Source organism: Corylus avellana, chromosome ca3 (assembly GCF_901000735.1).
Source record: "Corylus avellana chromosome ca3, CavTom2PMs-1.0".
Classification (NCBI taxonomy): Eukaryota; Viridiplantae; Streptophyta; class Magnoliopsida; order Fagales; family Betulaceae; genus Corylus; species Corylus avellana.
The window spans coordinates 38,190,020-38,204,251 of NC_081543.1; the positions used below are offsets into that span (position 1 = coordinate 38,190,020).

General features: G+C 33.7%; 3 protein-coding genes across 3 annotated transcripts; all 3 read left to right on the forward strand.

Annotated features, from left to right (window-relative positions):
* Nucleotides 1–2,027: 2,027 nt before the first annotated feature.
* Nucleotides 2,028–3,125, forward strand: LOC132174594 (probable F-box protein At1g44080). Its single transcript, XM_059586229.1, has one exon. The coding sequence runs from the start codon at nt 2,028–2,030 to the stop codon at nt 3,123–3,125; it is 1,098 nt and encodes a 365-aa protein (XP_059442212.1).
* A 3,008-nt stretch (nt 3,126–6,133) lies between these two features.
* On the forward strand, nt 6,134–7,416 carry LOC132174596 (F-box protein At4g35733-like). The gene is made up of 2 exons (XM_059586230.1): nt 6,134–7,172; nt 7,406–7,416. Exons 1-2 carry the CDS (start codon nt 6,134–6,136, stop codon nt 7,414–7,416), a joined length of 1,050 nt encoding a protein of 349 aa, XP_059442213.1.
* Nucleotides 7,417–9,925: 2,509 nt separating this feature from the next.
* LOC132174597 (uncharacterized) lies at nt 9,926–11,673 on the forward strand. Its single transcript, XM_059586231.1, has 2 exons — nt 9,926–10,968; nt 11,484–11,673. Exons 1-2 carry the CDS (start codon nt 9,926–9,928, stop codon nt 11,671–11,673), a joined length of 1,233 nt encoding a protein of 410 aa, XP_059442214.1.
* Nucleotides 11,674–14,232: the final 2,559 nt, after the last annotated feature.

The window sequence follows — 14,232 nt, forward strand, 5'->3', positions numbered from 1 at the left end:
GAGCGTGAGGTTAAAGTTTTCAAAATGGATTGGGTGAGGAAGGCGTGGGATGAGATCAAAAGCTTGGGTGATGAAGCAATTTTCTTGAGCTGTCATGAATCTGTGTCCATACAAGCTAAGGACTACACCATATTCAAACCTAATTGCATCTATTTCACAGATGGTGCCTTCAGTATGCCAGTAGAGCAAATGGAGTTGGGGGTATACGATATCGCAAATCAGACTGTCGGTTCAGTCCCTCTCTCTATTCCTCGTGACGATAAGAAACAATGCTACCGATGGTTCACAACGCAAATATAGTATGTGTATTTTTTTTTTTTTTTTGTATTAGCTGTAACTGTTCCAAGGTTTTTCAAAAATAAATGAATTCTATCTGTTTGATTGAAAGCCGCTTAGACGTTCTTGTCTTTCTTCTTGGATTCCAGTTTTTCCTTCCAAATGGGTTTATGGGCCATTGTTAGATTCTGAGCTGCCTTGGTTAATTTCTACATGTTGGTATTGTAGTGGGGTTTGAAGTAATCAGCTCTGTTTTTTGTTGTTGTGTCGCTACCATATCTGCAGATGATACCAGATGATAACAGTCTTTAGGAAATTAGGTGAAAGAAAGAATCATATTTGATTATGTAGTTAATGTACATTACGTAGCTGAAAGAAAGAATCCATATAGATCTTGATTCACTATTTTCTTTTTCTTTTCTTTTTTTTCTTTTGTTTTTTTTTGTGTGGTAGGAGTAATATATGATTACGTAGTTAATGTACATGTTTATTTGAGAAATTCAAGTAAAGAAGAGATGGGCAGCCCTTGTTGCCCAGAAGCCTCTTTAGCTATTTGTGAATGCCGGCGATATCTTGAAATATGTATGTTTTTGAAATCAGGAGATGAGGAGTACTGGACACCCATTGATAATTCTTCTGAGAAGTGGATGGAGGTTGTTGATATTACAAGTTACAAGGGAGTAAATTGTAATGTGGCTTTTAAAATTACCAATAGATTAAAATGTAATAATAATTATTTCAAATTCAATAACAATTTTAAAAGTTAAGTGACATTTAGAATGACTTTAAGAAGACTCTAATTCTTCTTATAGCATTACTCTGAAGTAATTGATTTTTGCTTGTAATGTCCTTGTCTAACTTTGAATGTGTAAGACTCATATGTGGGGGGTCCTATAGATTTAATAGTTTGATTTGAAAAAGAGTCGGATAAAAGATGAGTAAGAGTTAAAAGGAATAACAAGTCTTTAAAAAGAAATTAGAATAACTCAAATTAATTTTCCTAGTCCAATTAACCAGAATTAGAATTTGCTTCAAGTTAATACTCCTAGTCTAAGAGTTAGTGTTACTTTGTAATTCAATAATGCAGTTGGCTCAAAATTAGTCCAATTAGGATTAGAACTAAACCCTAGCCGCCCATGTATAATAGGGTGTTTTTATCAATTTCTCTTTGTTGTTCTTCTTCAAATCTTAATTTTTTTTTTTTTAAAAAAAAAGGAACGAGAGTTTTAGTGGGGAATAAATTCTTGATAATATGCATTTATGTAGGACTAATTCGATGGTCTATTATTGTATGAGAGTTTCATCTTCCTTTGGAAAGCTTTTAATTCAAAAATAATAATAATAATAATAATAATTTTTTATAGGAACACTATTTTTTTTTTTTTGAGAAGTTATTGGAACTTTATTTACATAAGAAAATCTAATTACACAATATAACTTTAATGTTATGGTGCCAATTTACTTATATTAAAAATTAAAAATGTCATTAGTAAATACTCAAATTATAAATTTACGTTATTCTATCCATTAACAAAAAAAAAAAACCCCATTACTATATGCTTTATTTCAATTAATAATGCCGTGCTCCTTTATTTTCCACGCAAATTAAATAACGAGGACTATAATTAATTATTTATCCTAATGCAACCAGGATTAGAATAACTAGTCCAAGTCCAACCAGGATTAGAATTGGTGGCATATAAATAGGAATTGCAGAGCAGGCGAATCACATACAAAATTTTCATAGAGAGATGGCTACAGTTTCCGGCTCTTTTCTCCCGGAAGAGATGGTAGAGTTGATCATGCGGCAGTCAACCCATGTTGTTAATCTTGTTTACCTCTACCGCAACGTGTGTCGTTCATGGCGGTCGGTCGCCGACAGGGTGTTAGCGTCGTCGCCTCCACACTTACTTGCCTTCGACGAAGAGAGTATAGAATTGTTCAATATCTTCACCGGAGACTCAAGGGTGTATAAAATTCCCGAGTTGAAGAATCGTGGTAGGCGGCAGCCAGCGGTGTTGCCCAGGATTGTCTACTCCTGCCATGGTTGGCTGGCAATGGATTTCACCGCATCCAAGTGTTACCGTGGCCGCAAGAATCACGCTCACGATATCTGTCTCTACAACCCGTTCTCAAGGGCTCAGATTTGGCTCCCTACGTTCACAATCGACCACTCTCTTCGAACATACGGTACCCAGAATATCAATTTCGTTTTATCATCTACCCAGAAAAATCCAAGTTCAATTGCTTTATCTGTTCGTGAGGGGGGAGGAAAATTGATGTTTTGGAAAGCAGGAGACGAAAAGTGGACACTCTTTGATAACCCTCTTGTTGACAAGCGGATGTTGGTTGCTGATATTATAGGCTACAAGGGTGGATTCTGTGCAATTTACTCCTTTGGCTTTGGGTACATTATACAATTTGAGCTGAGCCCTGTTCCTCGTGCCAGAGAACTTCCAACTAGTAATGTGATGCTTCTTAATCATGAATCTTCGTATCTGGTGGAATCGCTGTCTGGGGAACTGTTGCTGGTTCATAGATGTTTCCACCCACACGATGAGTTTATGGTTTTCAAATTCGATTGGGAGAAGATGGAGTGGGATGAGATCAGGAGCATAGGTGATGAAGCAATTTTCTTGGCTCGTAATCAATCTGTGTGCATAAGAACCGATGAATCTACCGTATACAGACATAATTGCATCTACTTCACATTGCAATTAGATGTCATGAAGAATCCAATAAGAGACGCGGAGGATGTTGGGGTATACGACATGGCAACTAAAACCACCCATCCGTTCCCTTACTTTTCTAATAATCTACGCCACCGATGGTTCAACATGCAACTATAGTAGTAGTAGTACGCCTATTTGTTTTTGTAATAGCTTTAACCACTTGGGTGTTTTGAAAATCAAACGAATTACATTCTATATATTTGAATGTAAACCGCTTAATTAGACGTTATTGTCTTTTATTTTATTTTATTTTTTTATATGGTCAATTGTGAGCTATCTTGGTTAATTTCTACATGTTTGTATTGTAGTTGGTTTTGAAGTAATCAGTGAAATATCTTTATGAAACATTCGGAGATTCAATCTAGGATTGTAGCCAGAGGAAGGTTTAAGAGGACTAGTGAGAATTTGCAATTATGCAGAAGTAGATGGAATTTTCTTACTGGTATGTTAATTGCTGTGAATGGCAATAGAAGGTGATGGTTTTATCTAGACCGTTTTGTTTGTAGATTTATGCAGTTTTTTGTAGAAAGTGGATGTCTTTGCTACTGCTACTCCCAGATTGAACAAACAACAAGCAGTGAAGCTTCCTGCCAAACAATCATCAACCAGAATAGATCAAGACATTACTTGGGAGTTGGGATAATCCCAATTAGCACATACTGCAATATTCTCACCGTTGTCATTCTCCCCAATGCCATCAAAGGTCTATTTAGGATTGCGATTTTAATAAGTGAGATTTTAAAAATTGCGTTTTTAAAAATCTTGATTTTCAAATTGCAAAGGGAGTTTGGTAAAACATGTTTAAAAGTATTTTTTATCAAATATTTGTTATGCGAAATCGTAGATTTTGTTTCTTCCTATTTTAGATTAAGTGTTTTTTAAATTCTTCATATATTAGATTATTTACTTTTTAAATTCTTCTTATTTTAGATTAAGTGTTTTTTAAATTGCAAAGCCAAATGCTTTATGTTTTATGATATCTTTTAAAAACATAGATTATTCTTGCGAAATCGCAATTTCAAACGCACCCAGATGGCCTATTTGGTTGCAACTTAGTTAGCCGGACTCCCTTGGAGAAGTAGCTTCAACTCCAAGGCATCATGATTCATGAATCACCTTTTTCCTCTCTGTTTTTACTTTTTGGCACGAACCCTAATTCTTGTAGCACAATTTTTTAAAAATAACCCTAGAACTAAACCCATACTATTTGAACGTATATTTGGCTTTTTGAATTAAGAGTTTTAACAATATTAAAATCTTATCCTAGTCCAAAACTATAGCCACACTGATCTCTTTCTCACTTCTAATTGAATTCTTTGAACTTTTATTTTTATTTATTCACACTTGATATCTAAATCAGAAGGATTGCAGAAATTTAATTAAGAATGGTTTGAATATAATGAATTCCTCGATAATATTTCTTTTCTTTTCTTTTTTATTGAATTATTATTTTTTATATTTTTTCTATTCTTTTTAAAACATTTTCACAAAACGGGTTATAGGGTACGTAGTATAAGTTAATATTAGTATAGAATTTGCTTGTAATATATATTAATACAAGTTAAGAACCCTAGTCCAATTCACAAGACCCGCTACAGATCATCTCATAGTCACTTCTGCACCTCTTTAGTCTTGTAAAAACTAATACAGTCCAAAAAATTTATAGGGTGTTATAATGTCTACCACTCTTTATAATAGATTTTGTCACCGTCGTAACTATCTGCCACATGTTATGCTTTCATTAAAGATCTCCATGTTAAGAATATAGAAATGTTTGATCTCAATATTTTTTCTATATTTTCTCTATCTCATCTTATAAATCAATCATTAGATTTATAGACTTATAAACCCCACACAAATCAATGGTGAACCCTATAAATTTAATGATTGATCTATTAAATTTGTATAAAAATATGGACAAATTATTAACACCAAACATTTTTTTACAAATATCATTTGCATCTAACGTGGCTTAAGAGTGGATCTAGTATGGTGCCACCACCATGCAACTGTTTTGGGGTCGCTTGGTTTATGGATTGAGGTAGCGGGTCCACAAGCCCTATATGATGGAAAAGAATCGTTATCTAATCTTGTAATTAAGAATAAAGCATGAGCAACATTTTTATCTTGCAAATCTTAATGTGGTAGTCTCAACTAAGGGTGGGAAGATTAACTGTTTACCGCCTACCGACTGCAATCGAACTGACATTAACCGCCTACTGCCAAAAGTCGGTCGGTAATCAGTTAAGGACTTTAATACCGACATCGGTTTGGTTCGATTAATCAGAATAAATATTTTTTATCGGTTAACCGAATTAACCGATAAGTAACCGAATTAACTGATAATTAACCAATAAAAAATATAATTCTGATAATCAACCAATAATAAATCTTCTAGGATCATTTTATTAGTAGAAATGTAGAACATATGTATGGTGGACTCTTATTGTGTTAATTAATAGGTCAATTTAAAATTTGTTTAGTTTAATAAGCTATTTTAGCCCAAAAAATTAATTTGAGACCCCAAAACAATCAATTTTTGGCCCAATTTAAAAAGCTAACCATTTTTAACCGAAATATCTGTTTAACTTTTGAAATAAATCCTTATCAAAATGCTATTGGTGAATTAACCGATTTAATCAACAATTTCAGTTAACCGTTGAAAATGGCTTTACCGAATTGATACACACCCCTAGTCCCAATCAACCCTTGATTTTTTTTTTTTTTAATTTTTTTTTGTAATAATAACGGATCCAAGGGTTGATTAGGACATTAAGAAATAAAAATATGATATATTTTTTCTTTTATTTTATAAATAAGAAATGTACAAAAGAGATTGATGACAACTCCTAGGTCAAACAGTATTATAATTTTGCTTGTAATATAAGTTAAGAGAAAAATAAATAATCGATTTTTTAGTATTCTTTAAGTTTTATTAATTAATTAATTATATTATTAGCGTTTAATTTAATATTTGAAGAGTTAGTGTTCGTTTGTAATTCAATGATAAGCTCGGCTATATTTAAGTATTCTTTTGTACTAAAAATGCAAATTCATTTTTGTTTGTGAGTTCACTTTGTTGCGATTACTTACTGTTCACGCCAATTCCTCTGTTTTGCTTGTAAATGTCGTGGGCTGACCTCCCAGAAGAGTTGCTAGAGATCATCTTGAAGCAGCCAACATATGCCGTTAATCTTTACCACTACCGCGACGTGTGTCGTTCATGGCGGTCCGTCGTCGACAAACAGTTATGCTCGTCACCTCCGCATCTACTTTTGTACGAAAAGCAAAACGGAGTTGTAAAACGCATACGTTTGTCGGATGTTTTCACCGGCGACTCAAGCATCCTTGAAATTCCGGAATTCAAGGTACGTGATGGGCGGAGCTTGGTCCTCAGGAGCGTCCACCCGTGGCATCGTTGGCTGGTAATGCACGGCACCACACCCAACTGTTACTCCGGCCGCAGCCGCAGCCACAGCCGCAACCGCAAGAATCTCGCTCATCATATCTGTCTCTATAACCCATTCTCAAACGCTCGGATACGGCTCCCTGCGTTCACACTTGACCAATCTCTTGACACCCTGAACCGCAAGTTCGTTTTCTCATCTCAACCCACAAATCCAACTTCAATTGCTTTAGCCGTTCGTGATGGGCGATTTCTTGAGAAGTTGATGTTTTTGAAACCAGGAGATGAGGAGTGGACAACCTTTGTTAATGGTATTGAGAAGCGGATATGGGTTATGGATATTATATGTTACAAGGGTGGCTTCTGTGCACTTGACTGGTACGAAAATATCATACAATTTGAGTTGAGCCCTGTTCCTCGTGTCAAAAAAACCCCAACTAAATTTAATAGATCAAGTCAGGATCCAGATGAGTATGAGGATGATTATGAGTTTCTGGTGGAATCTCTGTGTGGGGATATGTTGATGGTTCATGTATTTTGTAACCTCCTGGAGACCATAAAGTTCAAGGTTTACAAATTGGATTGGGAGAGGATGGAGTGGGATGAGATCAAAAGATTGGGTGAAGAAGCAATTTTCTTGTGCTGTGATGGATCTGCGTGCATACGAGCTGATGACTCTACCATATACAAGCCTAATTGCATCTATGATATCTTCCATGGGGATTTTCGGGTATATGACTTGGGAAATGAAACTATCGGTCTGTTCCCTCACTCTTTTCCTTGTTACAGTGCTCTACACTTCCGATGGTTCAAAACACATTTATAGTACGCATATTTGTTTCTGTAATAGCTGTAACTACTTCCAAGTTTTCAAAAAATAAATGCATTCTATCTGTTTGATTGAAAGCCGCCCCTTAGACGTTCTTGTCTTTCTTCTTGGATTGCAATTTTTCATTCCATATAGGTTATTTTTACATTTTTCTTGTTGTAGGAGTAATGTAGGGTTAATTGTGAGCTTCTGAGCTATGTTGGTTAATTTCTACATATTGGTATACTAACAATTATCTGGTTTGTTATCTTTGCATCCATAATTGTTGTTTTGGATCAATTTTTCAATGTCTTGTAACAAATCCACCCATCAAGTGTCTTGTAACACTCCGATCTCATATTGGTATTATGCGTACATGCATACAATTAGCAAAAACCACGAATACACATGTAGTCTATGTAGATGTGGATAGCAGTGTATATGGATAGCGGATAACCCATTACCTAATATATGGATAGCGGATAATAACCGCAATAACTGTGTGAATGCAGTTAGTAAAAACTTGGTGCAGATGTGGATGTGAATATCTAAAAGGAATATTGCAAATAATCGTACTCGCATGTATATCGCTACTGATAAGTGCTAAGTCGCATATTACTTACTTATTAGATAAAATTTAGCTTTATAAGTGATTTAAAAAAATATAAATTAACTAATCCTTTTAAGATAATAGCATGGTTGTTACATCTCTTCCTTCATTCATATATGAAAGCAACATTACCAAAGAATCCCCAACAGAAACCCACTGTACTGGAAATGCATATGCATATGGTCCACAATCACAAGCATCGGGGACCAAATAGATGAATATGCATATCAAAATTCACCTCCTTGAGTCAATCCATAAACCCTATATATATAACAGGCACAGATGAGACAATAATCTCATAGGCTGATGGTCAAGATTTAAAAAATAAAATTAATAAAAAAAAATTGATTAAAGACTTTAAAAAATATAACTAACAAAATAAATAAATCATTCAAAAAGATTTAATGAAATTATTGGTGTTTTCTATAGTTTCAAGTAATTACAATTATATATTCCATATAATTAAAATATGTAATAAAAACTTACAAACAAAAAGGTAATAACAATTATATATATATATAAACAACCAACTAATTTTAAAACTTTAATCTGATTATATATATGAGATTTTTTTAGAAAAAGAGAATTGTAAAAAAAAAAGGGTGGTTATTTTTTGTTTTGTTATGGGCAGTTTTTTTACTATACATCATACTCGAAAAAAAAAAACAAAACAAAAAATAGCTACACAATTGATGTGTATTATTAAACGGCTTGGAGAAGAAAAGCAAGTCAACTAACAATAAGAGTTTGTTTGAGATTGCGTTTGAAAAATAGAATTTTTAAGCCAAAAAAAAGCTTTTGAGCAAAAATTTTATTTTTAAGCATTTGCCAAAAGTGTTTTTTTTTTTTTTCTGGGTAATTTTAATATTTTTTCAACCCTTAAAAGCACTTTTTAATTTTTTTACCAAACGAATATGTTTTTCTTCAAATAAGCTTTTTAAGTGTTAAAAGCACTTTTAAACCTCTCAAACACAATCTCAAACAGACTCTAATAGGGGTGTCAATCCGGTCCGGTTTTTGGCCAAAATTGGGAACCAGAACCGGGGTACCCCGGTTCTTGGTTTTGAGAAATCGGAACCGGGACCCAGTTAACTGGGGTCCCGGTTACCAGCCGGTTTCGGTTTTACCCGGTCCGATAATCGATTTTTTAAGAAAATTATTTTTTGGGCTTATTTTAAGTATTGGCCGGGCCTAAAATAAGCTCATTTTTTCATAAATTGGCTCATTTTTTTTTAAAAAAAAATCTATTAGTGTTTTGTCTAAATTAAATGAGCTTTGTTGTCATTGTTCCAAATAATTATTACAACAATAAATATAAACTACCAACAATAAATACCTTATATATATTCAAACAATATATTTCATTGTGAGCCTAAGAAATTGTAAGAACCAAACTTTATGCAAAGAAATGCATCAAATAAGTGACCCAATTGACCAAAATTTCCATATGCTTAAGACCCCAACATCAAAAAATGAACAACTACTACAATCAACCCAATAAACCCAACATTAGAATTCCATCAAATCTTGTTTATATGTTAATATTATACACTAAAGTAACAATATATATAAATATTAAAACAATAAATATAAACTACCAACAATAAATATATATGTATATAAATATTACAACAATATATTTCTTTGTTTTCCATTTTTTCTACTCTCCAAACGGATTGTCTGAAAATTTCAATTTAACATATATATAAAATAATATATAAATATTATTAAATAAAATGTAAATAAAATAGAAACCCAGTTCCCGGTTTTCTGATAAAAACCGGGTACCGGAACTGGGATACCCGATTTTTAAATTTTTCAAATTGAAACCGAAACCGGGTTCCAGTTTCTCAGTTTCAGATTTTTGGGTTTCCTGATTTCGATTCCGATTTCCTGGTAATTTTTAACCCCGTATGCGCTAAAGCTAATTTAAACGGTGCGAAGACATCAAAATTGTCTAACATAAAAATCAGGAAGGCAAAAATTGTGACAGAAAAAAATTGTTTCCGGGGGCGCATATGTGAGATTTTCTACCGGGGTTAAGGGAAGTTTTTAGGGTTGATTTGACGCTCCCTCCGCCCCTGCACCGATCAATGGCTCCAGTTTCCTGGTCTGACCTCCCAGAAGAGCTGCTGGAGAGCATCTTTAAGAAACCAACAAATGTCGTTAATCTTTACAACTGCCGCTACGTGTGTCGTTCATGGCGATCCGTCGTCGACAAGGTGTTAGCGTCGACACCTCCGCACCTACTTGTCTACGAAAAGCGTAGAATTGTAAGAATCATAAGTTTCTTGAATGTTTTCACCGGCGAATCGCGCTTGTATAGACTTCCAAAGTTCAAGACTGGTGATGGGCAGCCCCTATTTCCCAGGAGCGTCTACTCCTGGCATCGTTGGCTGGTAATGGATTGCATGGTAATGGATTGCAGCACAAGAGATCGTCATATCTGTCTCTATAACCCATTTACAAGGGCTCGGATTCGGCTCCCTGCTTTCAAACTTGACAACTATCTTGATCACCGCCGGAAACGCAAGTTCCTTCTGTCTTGTGAACCGAAAAATCCAAGATCAATTGGTTTAGCTATTTGTGATGGGCGATATCTTGAAAAGTTGATGTTCTGGAATCCAGGAGATGAAGAGTGGACAACCTTTGTTGAGGAGTCGATGCGCATCGTTGATATTACAAGCTACAAGGGTGGATTCTGTGTTCTTGGGGACGGGTACCTCAAGTTTATACAATTTGATACTGAGTCTGTTCCTCATCTCAAAATAACTTATGTTTTATCAAGTTATTATCATCCGAATCAATATCCGGTGGAATCGCCGTGTGGGGATCTGTTGTTGGTTCAACTGAATATTGGGTGCAAGATTAAAATTTTCAAAATGGATTGGAAGAGGAAGGCGTGGGATGAGATCAAAAGCTTGGGTGATGAAGCAATTTTCTTGAGCTGTGCTGAATCTGTGTGCATACGAGCTGAGGACTCCACCATATTCAAACCTAATTGCATCTATTTCACAGATGGTGCCTTCATGCCAGTAGAGCAAAAGGAGTTGGGGGTATACGATATCGCAAATCAGACTGTCGGTTCAGTCACTCTCTCTATTCCTTTTGACGATGATGAACAATGCTGCCGATGGTTCACAACGCAAATATAGTATGCGTTATTTGTTTTTGTTGTAGCTGTAACTGCCTCAAGGTTTTCAAAAAATATATGCATTCTATCTGTCTGATTGAATGCCGCTTAGACGTTCTTGTCTTTCTTCTTGGATTCCAGTTTTTCTTTCCATATGGGTTTATGGGCAATTGTTAGATTCCGAGCTATCTTGGTTACTTTCTACATGTTCCTATTGTAGTGGGGTTTGAAGTAATCAGCTCTGTTTTTTGTTGTTGTGGTAGGAGTAATATATGATTAGGCAGTTAATGTACATGTTTATTCGAGAAATTCAAGTAAACGCACAATTCAATAATGGAGTTGGCTCAAAATTAGTCCAATTAAGATTAGAACTAGACCCGCCCTGTGTCTTTATCATTTCTCTTTGGTCTTCTACTTAAAATCTTAAATTTCTTTTAAAAAAGAACCAGAGTCATTAGTGGGGAATAAATTCTTGATAATATGCATTTATGTAAGAGTAATTTGATGGTCTATTATAGGAGAGTTTCATCTTGGTTTAAGGTTCATGTATTTTGGAACCTCCTGGAGACCATAAAGTTCAAGGTTTACAAATTGGATTGGGAGAGGATGGAGTGGGATGAGATCAAAAGATTGGGTGAAGAAGCAATTTTCTTGTGCTGTGATGGATCTGCGTGCATACGAGCTGATGACTACCATATACAAACCTAATTGCATTCTTCCATGAGGATTTTCGGGTATATGACTTGGGAAATGAAACTATCGGTCGGTTCCCTCACTCTTTTCCTTGTTACAATGCTCTATAGTTGGGAAATGAAAATACATGGTTCAAAACGCAATTATAGTACGCATATTTGTTTTTGTAATATCTGTAACTATTTCCAGGTTTTCAAAAAATAAATGAATTCTATCTGTTTGATTGAAAGCCGCTTAGACGTTCTTGTCTTTCTTCTTGGATTCCAATTTTTCCTTCACACAGTTTAGTAGTAGTGGTAGGAGTAAATGTATGGGCAATTGTGAGCTTCTGAGTTATGTATCTTGGTTAATTTCTACATGTTGGTATTGACATTGTAGTGGGTTTTGAAGTAATCAGCTCTGTTTTTGTTGTTCTGAGAGAAATATATTGTCACTTAGTTAATGAACATGTTTGGTCTGACTTCGATTTATGTTGTTGCCTGAAGAACGGAGTGACAGGGAACTTTCTCTGCTTAACTTATGTGTCTGTTTGTATGCCATCATTCCTCTTTCCTGGAAAATGAGTCATACTCGCTTCTGCTACTGTTACAAGATTTTGATAGGAATCTTATGGTGAAGAGATAAAAACTTGAATTTACCTTCCAATAGTTGGATGCAGTCTGTGGTCAACTTAGAAGAGGATGTTCAAGCGATAATATGGGAAGATAAAGATGGTCAGAATTTTTTTTTTTTTTTTTTTTTTTTTTCTTTTGCAGCAATTCAGCAACTATCTGGTTTGTTATCTTTGCATCCATAATTGTTATTTTGGATCAATTTTTCAATCCCTCGTAACAAACTTACCCATCAAGTCTCTTGTAACACTCCGATTTCATATTAGGAAGATGAGTAACCTATTTTAGAGTGGATTGTTTATAACTAAAGACACTCATGTACATGCGAACATATATTAACTGCCCACATTTGCTATCTGCAACTATTTGTTATCTATTATGCGTATATGTGGATACAATTAGTAAAAACTACTATCCACATATGCAGATGTGAATAGCAGTTTTAGAGTATGCAAATGCGGTTAATATTTGCATCCGCATACCCTTTATATTTTTTAGATATACTATATTTAATAAATTCACAAGTACGACGTTTTTAATATCAAAATGACTTTGTTTTAGATTATATATAGGTTCTTTTTTTTTTTAAAAAAAAAAAAAAGATTATGTATAGTTTATGTTTACATTGTTTTTAAAAGTAATGCGAATCAATATTTCTTCAAAACATTAGGGATTATAAAGAAAATTAAAACAAGCCCAAAACACTAAAAATCGGCCCAATTTATTTTCAAAATTGTTTAAAATAGGCCTAATAGAAACCCAAAAAAGGGCAAAAAGACTAAAATATGCACAAAAAAACCCATTACCTAATATACGAATAGTAGATAATAATCGCAATAGCTTCGTGGATGCGATTAGTAAGAACATGATGCGGATGCGGAGTACTAAGTCGCATATTGCTTATTTATTAGGTAAAATTAAACTTTATAAGTGATTTTTTTTTAAAAAAAAAAATTAATTAACTAATCATTTTGAGATAATAGCACAATTGTTACATCTCTCCCTTCATCCATATGTGAAAGCAACATCAAGAAAGAACCCCCAACAGAAACACAATGTACTGAAAATATATGAATATCCATATCAAAATTCATCTCCTTGAGTCAGTCCATAAACCCTATATAACAGGCACAGATGAGACAATAATCTCATCGTGATTCAGTTACGAACGGAGCTAAAATTTTGGTTCTGATGATCAAGATTTAAAAAATAAAATTAATAAAGATTGATTAAAAATATTAAAAAATATAATTAACAAAATAAATAAATTATTCAAAAAAATTTAATGGAATTATTGTTGTTTTCTATAATCTCAATTAATTACAAGTATATATTTCATATAATTAAAATATGTAATAAAAACTTACAAACAAAAATGTAATAAAAAGTATATATATTCATAAATAATTAATTTTAAAAGTTTAATCAAGGAAAGAGTTTGATTATATATCTGAGATTTTTTTTTTTTTTTTTTTTTTTAAAAAAAAAAAGGTAATTTTTTGTTTTGTTTTGGGTTTTTTTTTTTGCTATACACCGTAATCTAAAAAAATAGTTACACGATTTCAAAAAAAGAAAGAAAAAAAAAATAGTTACACAATTGATGTGAATTATTAAAGTGAAATGATTGGCTTCATTAAAAAGATCATTTTTTTGCCATTTTAATCCTAGGTGGCATGACCCATTTTTCATAAATCTATTAATTTTAAAATTACCTAAGATTAAAATGGCCAAAATACGGACTTTTTAATGAAGCCAAGCATTTCTCATTATTAAATGGCTTGGAGAAGAAAAGCAGATCAACTAAAAATAAAAGTCGTTTAAACAGGGCATTTTGAAGACATCAAAAACTAGGCAGGCTGTCATCGTCTTCAACATTTTGTCTAACCTAAAATCTCAAGGAGTGATGATACAGGGTACACCGGCGTGCCTAAATAGTATACACACCGGTGAGGTGGCACATGCC

Excerpts from the sequence above, each read along its gene's own strand:
- LOC132174594 (XM_059586229.1), top strand. The coding sequence starts at position 2,028 with ATGGCTACAGTTTCCGGCTCTTTTCTCCCGGAAGAGATGGTAGAGTTG.
- LOC132174596 (XM_059586230.1), top strand. The coding sequence starts at position 6,134 with ATGTCGTGGGCTGACCTCCCAGAAGAGTTGCTAGAGATCATCTTGAAG.
- LOC132174597 (XM_059586231.1), top strand. The coding sequence starts at position 9,926 with ATGGCTCCAGTTTCCTGGTCTGACCTCCCAGAAGAGCTGCTGGAGAGC. Across the intron at positions 10,969-11,483 it reads GATGAACAATGCTGCCGATG|GAGAGTTTCATCTTGGTTTA; the intron begins GTTCACAACGCA and ends GGTCTATTATAG.